The 14,013-nt window shown below is 42.4% G+C and overlaps 1 protein-coding gene across 1 annotated transcript in view; it reads left to right on the forward strand.

The window, feature by feature from the left end:
• Positions 1-431: 431 nt before the first annotated feature.
• rtn4b (reticulon 4b) overlaps positions 432-14,013 on the forward strand; it is a 41,034-nt gene continuing 27,452 nt past the window's right edge. Inside the window, exons 1-3 of the mRNA XM_056258590.1 lie at positions 432-1,448; positions 6,475-6,540; positions 7,606-8,811. Coding sequence (XP_056114565.1) covers positions 596-1,448; positions 6,475-6,540; positions 7,606-8,811 — 2,125 coding nt within the window. The 5' untranslated portion in view covers positions 432-595. The remainder of the gene's footprint in view (positions 1,449-6,474; positions 6,541-7,605; positions 8,812-14,013) is intronic.

The raw sequence follows: 14,013 nt of genomic DNA on the forward strand, positions 1-14,013 counted from the left end.
TATGGCTGGCATGCGCACAAATTTGAAACATGATCTGCGAGATATACATATAGCACACGTGGGATATACTTACATTTATATATAGCACTGTTTACTCAGCACAACATACTACACCAACTGCATATAGATAACTTTACAGCATTTCTTTCTTTCTTATTATTTATCAGAAAACAAATAATACAATACCACAAATAATGAATAATTTCAGTGCTGATTTTAGGCGAATGCTTTGAGAGAGTAAATCATTTTAGTTCGTGTGTTTATTGTGGTGTAAAACCCTGATCTAAAGCACAAAGAGAGAGAGAGAGAGAGCATGAGAAAAGAAGTGTAGGCGGGGCTTAGCGCACTTCTGCTTCTCGATTGGTCATTGGTTACATCATTCAACCACGGTGTTTAGTCATTGGACACACGATTGTAGTCGGTGGGATCAATAATATTCCGCTTAGTCACTTTCGAGGAGTCTGTTAACTTTCAGCAGTGTCGAGCCTCGGCGTCTTTCTCCTCCTAAAGAAAAGAGAGTTTGCGTTTCTTCTGCGGGTTACTGTCTCCCTTCACCTCCAGCCCAACACACTCGCATACCAAGCACAGCTTCCAAATGGAAGAAGCAGACAAAGTTTCATCATCCAGAGCACCTGACGAGGCTCCGCACGATATTGCGATCATGAATGAAGCCGGTCAGACACGGGACGCGGAGGAGGAGAGGACCGAGAAAACTAGTTCTCCACAAACAACCGAGAAAACTAGTTATCCACAAACAACTGAGGTAACTAGTGCTTCACAAACAACTGAGGTAACTAGTTCTCCACAAATTAATGAAGAAACGAATTCTCCACAGCCAGCAGAAGTGATCGTTACTCCAGAGATGGCGGAGGAAAGCGTTACTCCTGTAACGTTAAGTGAAGTTCCAGTGAAGCAGACGAGCACAGAGGCAGAAGTAACGTCTACTTCACATACATATCCAGTGATTACTGAAGCTGCCGTTACTCCTGAGACAGCGGAGGAAAGCGTTACTCCACCTGTAACTGAAGCCGTTACTAACGCGGAGGAAAGCGTTACTCCACATGTAACTGAAGCCGTTACTAACGCGGAGGAAAGCGTTACTCCGCATGTAACTGAAGCCGTTACTAACGCGGAGGAAAGCGTTACTCCGCCTGTATCTGAAGCCGTTAATAACGCGGAGGAAAGCGTTACTCCACATGTAACTGAAGCCGTTACTAACGCGGAGGAAAGCGTTACTCCACCTGTAACCGAAGTAACATCAGAAGTAACATCATCTCAGCAGACAGTGATGAGAGAGGAGCGCGTGACTCCGGTGAAGTCCGCGGAAAGTCCCGCACCGGAGATCAGCAGCTCGTGTTCGGCTCACACACACTCTCTCTCATCCGAAGCCCGTGAGGAGGAGGAGAAGGAGAAACACCCGCACACTCTTCATCCATTATCATCATCCAGTGAGTATAACATTGATTTCAGCGGTATTTGTGTTGAAATCGATGGGGGCGGCGGGGATTTCTGATGTTGAATTTGTCGTCGGAATATTAAAGCGATCAGATACATGTGTGAGTGAGACTGAAGGGAATGAGCAGATGTTCGGCATGATGTGAAATGCTGCAGTGTTGCAGTGATATTTGTTCCCTGCTGAGGAAATGTGGGATGATGAGGCATTATGTGTGATATGTGGTCGATGCGGCCCACCCGCTTCATGAACAAAGACACGCAGCGCGCCTGATGCTTTAAGGGATACATGTTAGCCTCTAATATGATGATATTTGTGATTTTGTGCACATGTGTATGTGTGACGTGTTTTTTAAAAATACATTAATATAAACGTGTGTGTATATTTACACGTTTATAAATGTAGCCTATACAAAACATTTATATTAAGCATGTGTATGTTTGTATGTGTATCAGTATATATTTTATATATATATATATATATATATATATATATATATATATATATATATATATATATATATATATATGTGTGTGTGTGTGTTGTTTATGATGTTTATTTTTGTATACATTTATAAACGTGTGTCTGTATACAGTATATAACCTGAGTACAGCACATTTTGAATGTCTCCCTCATCAGTCACACCCAATTCAGCTCTTGCAGTCTGTGCTGATAGTGATATAGAATCAGGTGTTTTAGATGAGGAAGATGTCCAAAATGTGCAGTTGTGGGGTACTTCAGGAAAGGTTTAGGAAGCACTGAGTTAGAAAATGCATTAAAGCAACACTATGTAGTTTTTCAACCTTCATAATATATTTCCAAAACCCTTGTGATGGTACATCGACTTACACTAGGTTGAATGACACGTCTGCCATAGCCTGACGGGGTCTGTGTCGCTTTTACTGGCACTAAATAACTTCGGGGTTCGGGTAGTAACCCGAGCACAAAAAGAACTACAAAATTCGACTGTTTTACAGCATACCTCACTTCCCCCACTTTCTCAAATTCGGACGAGAGAGCCCAACTATCGTTTGTTTGCTGGATGTTGTTGTCATGATTCATCATCATCATCATCATGGCTGTAGCAGCAACTAAACCAAAGAAGGCGAAGGTTTTGTCGGAGGAGACTAGAAAGAGAAAAAGGGAGAGTGGATAGAATCAAAGGCCGGACGAGGATCAATATTGGTCCAGCGTTCGCTCGCTGGCGTGAGCTAAAGGAGGAGGAGGGGTGCCCGACCGATGCATATTTGCAGATTCATCTATGGTAGCTTGATATTTGGATATATGGCCATTGCCTACCACACAAACATTGAATTGAATTAGAATATCCATTCTGTAAAACATTCGCCAATAGGCTACTATAATGATGCTGGCTTGTAAACGTGAACTACACGATCTTTTGGCGTTTGAAAAAAATAAAACCCATGATATATTCATATGACATGCTGAAATATGCCACTGTGCCTGGAATGAAGACATTTCACACGCAAAGCAGGCAGTCTGCCCAAGACGTGAGAACTCCTTCTGCAGAGTTCGGGGGTATCGCCTTGTAAACAAATGCACGTGTAACCATGGCAGATTTTACGAGAGTAGTAGAAGACAATACTGTTTCCCAACTGTAGGGGGACCCCGAGAGCAAAAGTTACATGGTGTTACTTTAAAGGGATAGTTCACCCAAAAATGAAAATTGTCATCTACTCAGTCTCAAGACTTTTGTCCATCTTCCGAACACAAAAGGAAATCTTTTTGATGAAATCTGAGACTTTTCTTTCCCTTTATTGACAGTTACGCAATTACTACTTTGACACTTAAAAAAGTTCATAAAGAGATCGTAAAATTAATCCATGTGAATTAAGCCGTTTAGTTCAAATTTTCTGAAGAGATTTGATCGCTTTATATGGTGAACTATGATGAGGTTCATTCTCGTGTTACGCAGCACGTTTGAGCTTCAGCAAGAACCAATGAGGTTCATTCTCGTGTTACGCAGCACGTTTGAGCTTCAGCGAGAACCAATGAGGTTCATTCTCGTGTTACGCAGCACGTTTGAGCTTCAGCGAGAACCAATGAGGTTCATCCTCGTGTTACGCAGCACGTTTGAGCTTCTGCAAGAACCAATGAGGTTCATCCTCGTGTTACGCAGCACGTTTGAGCTTCTGCAAGAACCAATGAGGTTCATTCTAGTGTTACGCAGCACGTTTGAGCTTCTGCGAGAACCAATGAGGTTCATTCTCGTGTTACGCAGCACGTTTGAGCTTCAGCAAGAACCAATGAGGTTCATTCTCATGTTACGCAACACGTTTGAGCTTCAGCAAGAACCAATGAGGTTCATTCTCGTGTTACGCAGCACGTTTGAGCTTCAGCGAGAACCAATGAGGTTCATTCTCGTGTTACGCAGCACGTTTGAGCTTCAGCAAGAACCAATGAGGTTCATTCTCATGTTACGCAACACGTTTGAGCTTCAGCAAGAACCAATGAGGTTCATTCTCGTGTTACGCAGCACGTTTGAGCTTCAGCGAGAACCAATGAGGTTCATTCTCGTGTTACGCAGCACGTTTGAGCTTCAGCGAGAACCAATGAGGTTCATTCTCGTGTTACGCAGCACGTTTGAGCTTCAGCGAGAACCAATGAGGTTCATCCTCGTGTTACGCAGCACGTTTGAGCTTCTGCAAGAACCAATGAGGTTCATCCTCGTGTTACGCAGCACGTTTGAGCTTCAGCAAGAACCAATGAGGTTCATTCTAGTGTTACGCAGCACGTTTGAGCTTCTGCAAGAACCAATGAGGTTCATCCTCGTGTTACGCAGCACGTTTGAGCTTCTGCAAGAACCAATGAGGTTCATTCTAGTGTTACGCAGCACGTTTGAGCTTCAGCAAGAACCAATGAGGTTCATTCTCGTGTTACGCAGCACGTTTGAGCTTCAGCAAGAACCAATGAGGTTCATCCTCGTGTTACGCAGCACGTTTGAGCTTCTGCAAGAACCAATGAGGTTCATCCTCGTGTTACGCAGCACGTTTGAGCTTCTGCAAGAACCAATGAGGATCATTCTAGTGTTACGCAGCACGTTTGAGCTTCAGCGAGAACCAATGAGGTTCATCCTCGTGTTACGCAGCACGTTTCAGCTTCAGCGAGAACCAATGAGGTTCATTCTTGTTACGCAGCACGTTTGAGCTTCTGCAAGAACCAATGAGGTTCATTCTCGTGTTACGCAGCACGTTTGAGCTTCTGCAAGAACCAATGAGGATCATTCTAGTGTTACGCAGCACGTTTGAGCTTCAGCAAGAACCAATGAGGTTCATTCTAGTGTTACGCAGCACGTTTGAGCTTCAGCAAGAACCAATGAGGTTCATTCTCGTGTTACGCAGCACGTTTGAGCTTCAGCAAGAACCAATGAGGTTCATTCTCGTGTTACGCAGCACGTTTGAGCTTCAGCAAGAACCAATGAGGTTCATTCTCATGTTACGCAGCACGTTTGAGCTTCAGCAAGAACCAATCAGGTTCATTCTCGTGTTACGCAGCACGTTTGAGCTTCTGCGATAGGTTTGTTCTCACGCATCAAACAGGTTCGGTTGAGCTTCTGTTTACGTTCGCTGCTCAATGTTTATATGTGGATAAAAGCCTAAATTCAATCTGTTCATATCATATAAAGCGATTGAGTCTTTTCAGGAAATTTGGATTAAACTGCTCAATTCATATGAATTAGTTTTACGATCTCTTTATGATTTTTTTGTTTAAACGTCATAGTGGTAGTTGCATAGCTGTCAATGAAGGGACAAAAAATCTCTGATTTCATGAAAAAGATCTTTATTTTTGTTCGGAAGATGAATGATGTTTGGACCTACATGAGAGTGCGTAAATGACAGAATTTTCATTTTGGGGTGAATTATCCCTTTAAACTTTTTGGTTTATCCCAGAATTTTAATTTCGGTGCATCACTTGCTCATATTGAATACATTTTGCTCTGCAAAGGAAACCGGAGTCATTGACTCAGTTACAGCGGATCTCAGACCTGGTTTAGGCAAACTCTCCCTGCTTTACCCATGGTGTTTGAGTCTGAAGTGTGTATCGACTCCTTGACCAACAGAAGTTTGCTTGTGTGATGATCCTCTGTTCTGGGCTGCCATCTCTCAGCGTGTGTTTTTTAGGACAGCAATAGTCTAAATAAAGACTGAGACGTCTTCATGCTCATTTCCATTCGGAGTGGAACAATGTTAAGTGAGTGTTGAGTGACGCTGTGCTCCTGTTATCTTATCTGATCCAGAGCTCCAGACCAACCTAAGAGAGCTATGGAAATAACATCACAATATTACTGTTTTACTAAGAAGCGCAGTTACCATTAATCTCATGGAAATGCACAGTGAGTTTGAGTTAAATGCAGATGTGAATTTAATTATATGAGCGACAGTATTCACGATCCACGAGTAAACACATTTTCTCTAAGCTCTCGCTGTGCTGTCTAAAGCCAAGCTGGTGAAAGGCCCAGAAGAGCACTTCGTTCTGTCTGCCGTTTGATGCCTCTCATACGCAACAGGCACGCAGTGCAATAATCACAGATAGTCAAACTTGATTACATGCTTGATGATAAGAATTTCAGTGTTATTGTTCAGGTGTGGTTGAATAACCTTTGGATTGTGTGCCTCTTACAGCAACTTCTGCACATTATGTAACGCCGCATAGAAAGCTGCTGCTTATTTTGTTTATATATTTATAAACTGCAGAATAACCCATGGTGCCTCTGGAAAAAATGCCATTGTATATATTAATTTTTTAATATAATGATTCGTTTTTTTATATCTACAACAAAAGCGGCTCCTGATTACCATGTACCCTGGTGTTTTTCACATAAACATGGGTTTCTTAGCCTTTTTTTTTTTTTTTTTTTTTTGAGAAATCGCTGATATTTTGTGATCCTAATGCTTGAACACATAGCTGACTAGCACATATAAATGTTTAAATGATCTCGTCCCCTTCTATAAATCCCTTGCTCTCTGACTCGGGCTTTAGTGAGTGTGGTTGTTTTTCAGATGATCCCGAACCTCCTTCTGCTCCTGGCGTCGCTCCTGCGCTCTTTCAGCCTCAGTTTCCATCAGGTACGGTTCTTCTTTGCTAGAATGCTGATGTTGTTTTCATCTTTGATGTGGTGCCATTTGTTCAGTGCTTGCATTTTGGGTAATGTTTGACCTGATATAAATTTAACATCATGGAAGAATGATTTTCACTGATCTGGACTAGGCTTGTCATGATGCCAGTAATCTGTACCCATACCAGTGAAGTTTTTGATTTTCAGTCCTTTCAATACCACCACATAAACTTAAATGCCGTTAAACATATTCCATCATTTAAAACTCCACTTATTTAAAATGCTTGTATAAATATTGAACAGTTAATTTAAATTGAGTTTTCCATTGAGTCCATGAGCATTTCCTGGTTTGGTCAGATCTCATCTGTGGGCAAATTATGAAATTTCTATGTGTGCGGGAGCAGCTCGTGAATATTAAATAGGTTATGTGACTGCACATATCCGTATGAAGTAACTGACATTCATGAGCCAAGCCTTCTCTAAATACCAATAGTAATTGTGGCACCCATGTACCAAATTAAGTCTGTACTGCTGATATTATTAAGATCATTTTCTGTCATTTTTTTAAATCGATTGGTATGCAAACACTGGCACTATTGATAGCCCTAATGCAGCCTCAGTCTTCGCAGAATGTGTCCTGGAACGGGTGAAATGATTGACGTTAGTCTTGATTTGTGGCATTTTGCTCTTTGTCTGATGGTTACTCAGTATGGTAACCATCATGTACTCAGATGGTTGATTGTTCTGCCTCTCTTCTGACTTTCACAAGTCTCTGAGTAACGAGAGAAGCTTGGTCTCCTACAAGTCTGTAATGCTTTGCATCAGTTAATCTTTACAGCAAAACTGTTAACATCCTCATCTATTGCATTCTTTCAGAGCAGGTATTAATTGCATGACCACCTGATTTTAGATTTCATTGAAGGACAAACTCTTGGAATTCAAAGTCTGAAAGGTGAAGTGTTGTATCTTCAGTAGCCATGAGGGGATTTAGCTTGAAGATTGTGAACCCTGACAGGATCGTCCACAGGGCCAGACTCCAGCTAACCGCAGTTCATGTCTCGTTCTGATCCCGCAGACTGCTGGGATTCTCCATCCGTAGCTTCACAGGCCTCTGAGCTAACTATGGATTCATTGGGACACAAGGACTCGGCAGGATTCGACCAGGATGTGCTAAGCCAGTCAGATGACGACTTCATGTTTGAAACGAAGAAGAGTCCCTTTCAGGCGTTTTCCCCTCTAAACGACAGTCTCGGGGAAACGCCGGCCGATAGTCCGTCTCCAGACCTGGTCCAAGATGCGTATGATGGAGAAGAAGCTCACGCGCAGTCAGAGTCAAGAGAAACCAAACAAGAGCTTTCCCTTTCGTATGCTTCTGATGTCAACACGGCGTCCGATGACCGGCCGATGTCTCTCCCAGATATTTTGAAATCTTCTCCTATGAACCCTGAAAAAGTGGACTCTGGCTCTTCAGAAGGAAGCCCTGAGTTCAGCCCGGCTCATAGAAGAGGGAACGATCCCCCCAAATCCCCGTTCTCGGCGTCTGCTAACAGTCTGGACTCCAAGATCTTGCTTCTGAAGGAGATGGCCGAGGTCACGGAGGCGAGAGCGGCCGCAGAGAAGGCCAAGCTGGGAAAACACAACAACTCAGAGCAGAGTTTTGTAGCTTTCGATCTCGTGAAAGAGACGGACGTGCCTCAAAAAACGGACAGTCTTTTGAAGGACAAGGTTGAGGTGTTAAGCCAGACTTCTGTTCAAATGGCGCACAAATTTGATTGTCTGAACTTCCCATTGGGAAAGGCTCAGGAACAGTGGGATTCTGAGAGCCCTTCTGCGGACTCCTTCTCCCCGGTGTTGGACGCAGTGACCCCGAAACCCTCGAGCTTCTCCGCGGAGCAGGAGCGCCGAGACGAGGCGTCCGAGCCCGAGCCGTCCTCTGAAGAGTTCGAGTTTATCGAGAGGCCGACACGAGGAGCTGCCGAGGACTTTCTGGAGATGCAGGATAGCCTGATGTTCATGAAACCGGCATCAGAAGTGTTGCTGGATGAAGACAGATCTCCTGAACTGGAATCTGTAGCCGAAGAGGAAGATCAGATCTCCTACCATCTTCCCACCCCGGCGTCAGACAAATCCTCTGCTGGGAGAGGAAAGGCAGGCCTGGAATCTGATATACAAGAACTTTCCCCAACTCCAGTAACCCGTCCTCCAGGGGATAAACCTGGATCCGGGAAGAGGGAAGCTGAAGCTGAAGGAATCCCGATGTCAGATCCGAGCGCGGCGGCAGGTAAATCCATCACGGACCTCATCAGTGTCATTACAGCCCGTTCCCTTCACTGGACCTTTCATTTACCCATCGTGTTCTGTCTGTGTACGCTCATCATTTGTGTTTTGTCCTCTTCCACATATCTCTCATGCATCTCACATTCGGCACGGCATGATGTTGCATTATGAGTCCGTTTGCATGATCACCTTTCTGTTTGATTCGCTCACTGTTTTATTCTGTATTATACATTTTTCAAGGCTTGTACCCTGGAACCTATTTCATGGTTTGGGTTCTCGAGACACCAGTAGGGCCCTATGATTTCCACGATCACGGAATCGCGGACGGAATTATGGAATTGGACAATTAATGCGGAATCTAGTGTTAGCGCGGAATTTCTTGGAATTTTACATATTTGGATTGAAATTCTGTTTTTGTGCGGGAGAAGAACGTATGTCTGGTGAAAATGCAGACCGGGGGAAGCAAATCTGGGCGACACAACCCCTCCCGTCATTTCAGCTCCAATGACGGCATCAAAACAATGAAAGCATGGCGAAGCGGCTCTCCACGGCTCTGCTTTCCTCGGCGAAAAAGTTAAGAAACTCGACGCTATAAGCCCTCAGTACCGAGCCGAGCAGTTCGCACGTGACTTTTGTGCAGTGTTTCCCACACATAGACTAATTCGCGGCCACAAAATCAACTCCGGCCGCCACATATTGCGTTTCGTTAATTTTTTTTACGCTATTTAAAACACGCAGCGTATTCTTTCCGTTGTATTTCCTTTCCCCGCTCTCCCTCCGTCTCTCTCTCACACACACGCACACACATAGAGCTGTCGCGATAGTCAATATATCGACTTATCGTACGATATATGGAAATGACCGCGATCATTTTTGGTGCCGCGATATATTGCAACTGATAATTTGTTTTATTATTAAAAATAATAATTAGATTTATTTTTACATTACAATGAATGTCACCAACATTTTAGTTGATCGCGCTGCCTCTGTCATCTTGTCTGCACTCTGAGTCGGAGGCGGGGCTCAGGCAGCGTGTCCACACACACACACACACACACACACACACACACACACACACACACACACACACACACACAGAGAGAGAGAGAGACCGTCAGGTAAAGAGAAGGCGTGAACCAAGTGTTCTGTTTCGTGACATCTATACAGCGAGCCAGTTAGGAATAACGAGTCCAACATGGAATTGAGCCATGTGAGTGATTCTATTCAGAGTGAACACGGTGAAAGATATGAATAAAGATGTGAAAGATATGAATAAAAATGATGTTTATTCAGCCAGCTCACATACCTGTATTTACTTCCTGTTTTCGGTCGAAGTCTACAGTAGTCAATTGTCGAGTTTGCGGGCGCGATCATTAGTTATCTTGGTTACCAACGATCACGCGCGCGAACTGGACAATCGACTACTGTGAACTTCGACCGAAAACAGGAAGTAAATACAGGTTTGTGAGCTGGCTGAATAAACATCATTTTTATTCATATCTTTCACATCTTTATTCATATCTTTCACTGTGTTCACTCTGAATAAAATCACTCACATGGCTGTTCACTTAAAATGACACATCAAGGATGTTAACAGGTTTAAAACTAGCCCCGTTTAAGTCAACAATGTGCAAATTTTAAAAAGAGGATAACACGGTGTAGGCAACACCGATTTTTGTCGTTGTTCTCTGTACTGACAGCACTCCAAATTTACCAAAAAAATGAGCTCAATGTTAAAATTGACCGGAGTTCTCCTTTAAGCCCCACAAGGTAAACATGTTGGTGTTCCTTTCTCGGAATCTGCCTAACAATTAAAAAACTAATCTGACAGCAGAAATGTCCTGTTGATGCATCTGTGCCTTTGTGTGAGACACTTTAAAAGTTTAAATTGACAAATTACTTTGTTTTGATCTAGTTCTTTATACCTTGCACTTTTTTTGTTAACGAAAGTGTATTTATTTACTTGTTTTATTTATTTGTGATATATATTTTTTTCACATTTCACAATGTCTAAATATTGAATAGAATAAGAATAAAATGTCCTTTGAAACAGTGTACTTGCATTATTATGCTATTATATTGTCATTATGTAATCAGTGGCATAAAATGGTCTGAAAACTACAATAATATCGTTTATCGCAATTAATTTTGGTGCAATATATCGCACAACAAAAAGTAGATATCGTGACAGCTCTACACACACACACACACACGCACACACACACACACACACACACACACCGCGTCTGTCTATGAGGCGCCGGACTGGACAAAAGCGAAGCGAACTCCGCGAGCGACACTGGGCGAGAGAGAGACAGAGTGTGACTTTTATTTAAACTTTAAACTAATATAATTAATTTTACTGGACAGTTTAAAGCTCATAACCATATTTTGTTGTTGCTTGAAGAGTGCAGTGTCATGTGGCATCATGCAGTATTTGTCCTGAAAAGGCTACTGAGTAAATGTCTGTAATTTAAGGTCATTCCTATTTTATTTGTATACATTTTAATCATTAACTTTAAAAGCACACTCTTTTTATGACTAAAATAACAGTAAAGGGTAAAAAAAAAATGAATTCCCAAAAATTAAAACGGAAAAAACGGAATTTGGGAAAAAATAAAACGGATTTCATAGGGCCCTACACCAGGCCCTGTTGTTGTGCGAGTGAGCGGCCGGAGGGCGTCGAGTGTGTTCTGTAGAGCGGTGTCGTGTCAGCGGCCCCTAAGTTAATAACTAATGATCTTTACGACGGAAGTGAATCAATCAAAACTAACTTTAGCTGGACAATAACTGATAACCAAACCAATCTGTTACTTTAATCTCCTATTATCACTGTAAAGCTGCTTTGAGAAACATCTATATATTTAACAGTGCTGTATGAAGGGGACTTGTCTTGACTTGACTGTGTAACAACTTGCTTTGATCCCTATTCTGAAAAATATATTTTCAGATTTGTAAAATGAAGCACGGAAGATAGCAATTTGCTGAAACGTTTTCTCCTGTCCATTTGTTTTTAATTCACTTTGCACTTTTTGCACGATGCAATCCATAAAATAAAATTAAATGTTTTTATAGACTTCTGTAGTCTGGACTGAATCCAGTGTGTGTCCAGCCACCTTCTTGCTCGTTTTCCAGATTTCTGGAATGACCACTTTGGCTCAATCTACAAGTCTATGATTGCCTACTTGCTTGGGATCAGGATTGTTTTCTCGAAGAATGTGTATTGCAGTGTGTGTGCTCCTCGTGCAGCACTGGCTCTTGATGCTCCGCAGTGATGGAGCAATGCAGGTCACAGAGCGTCGGGGGGGCACTGAAACTGCTCTATCTGAACGCAGACTGGACTTTATGCCCTGACTTGCAGTAAGTGAGAGACTCGGGCTGTTACGGTGAAGCAATTTCCCTTGTGGTAATTCTGAGTGGCTCAATAGTGGTTTTATCGCCATTTATTTCTTTCTTTCTATATAAATAAGTGTTACGTTGTTGTCAGCAGGCACGGAAACAAGGACATTTAACCAATAAAACCGAAACTAAACAGAGAATGTGAAAATAAGGGTCCACATAACAGAACATAAACCTGAGAATAAGCTCGTTAGGCTATTGTTATACGTGTAACAGTCAGGCTAGTTGCGATCATTGAATCTGACTGGACGAGAGGCTTGCATATATTTCACCATATCAGCATTGCTCATCTCCAGCGCAGTTACACTGTTACGCCACAAGGACTGACTTTGAGTGAGTTATTAAACTGCTTAAACAACGAAAAACGCTGATTCATTCAAAGATTGATGTAATGAAACAAGGTGTTAATTATTTTTTAATAATAATATTTATTAAATTAAATGAATTGATAATTAAATTAAATAATTATAAATAAAACTTTGAGCTCCACTTAACAAGGCTCAGCATGGGTAGAGATTTGATTGCTGATTGATTCAATGCATTGACTAGCGCTGACGCCATTCATGGAAAATGCCCTTAAACGTTAAAGGGGTCATATAATGGTACATGCACTTTTACAAAACTTGATTGTACTGAAATGTGTGTTGGCAGTGCCTGTACACAACCATCATATAATGATAAAAATTTCCACACAGACCCGCCCTGAGCGAGCTCATCGTAGTCCGCTAGTGTTGATCCGCTGGAGCAGAATGGCTCTAAGCGATTGTGGTGTTCTGTTCTTGGGTGTAATAACGAACACAGTCATTCTGACGTTCCTAAACCCGAACCGCTGAAGACGCAGTGGTTGAGTTTGTTTTCGAAGGGAATATTCCCCACGAGCAACGTCAATGCGCTCATGTTTGCGCGAATCATTTCTCCCCAGACTGCTAAACGAGGGTCAGTAAAGCTGGTTTTGCATAAGAAGCTGCTCATGAAAAAAGGATCGGTACCAGCTATTCGTGTCCCTGCTGAACCTCCAGAAGAAGTGAGTGTAAAGTTTTATTAACCTTTATATTGATCTTTGCAAATCGCGAAAAAAACGTTTTTCATGACTATTAGCTGTAACGTCAATCTGTCAACGAACTAACGTATACATCAGTAAACCCACAGCGTTCGTATCTCACTACTGTTACCCTGCCAGTGCATACAGAGATAGATCAGAGTGACATTATGTTAGCAAATCATTCAGAAACGTCCTGTTGGAGCCTTAACTGTCGAACTTCTTCGGGCCGTCATCTTGTTCCGGGTCCGACTCCGGTTCAGACTGATACGGTTGCACAGATGTGTCCTCAGAGACTCGCTGCCATTCTCTCTCCAAAATATCCCCTCAACTGTTGTCAAGGCAACACTCCACGTGCGCTGTCTAAACGCCGCAGAACAGAGGGGCGGAGTCAGCTAAGCTCATTATCATTTAAAGGCGCATGCACTGAATCGGCGTGCTGAAAACAGAGCTGTTTTTGACCAGGTAAAATGAGTGTTTTCTTACAATACAAATGAGAATTTTTAATTAAAGTATATTACAAACTTTTTATTTAGACCCTAAAGAATCATATTAACTTGTATATAAATGGCATTATATAACCCCTTTAAAAGGATGATACAACAAAGATTCCGCTTTCCTTGGACACGGCAACCCTTTCACGAATACACGACTAGTCCTCAAAGACGGACGCAGGTCATCGCACGCGCTCAGTCGATCTTATTCACGGTGTTTAAGCTTAAGTGCAAATCTATGGAGCCTCTGTACAAATCACCATGCTAAACATAG

This window comes from Rhinichthys klamathensis, unplaced genomic scaffold (assembly GCF_029890125.1).
Source record: "Rhinichthys klamathensis goyatoka isolate OS25496 unplaced genomic scaffold, OSU_Roscu_1.1 h1tg000155l_1, whole genome shotgun sequence".
Classification (NCBI taxonomy): domain Eukaryota; kingdom Metazoa; phylum Chordata; class Actinopteri; order Cypriniformes; family Leuciscidae; genus Rhinichthys; species Rhinichthys klamathensis.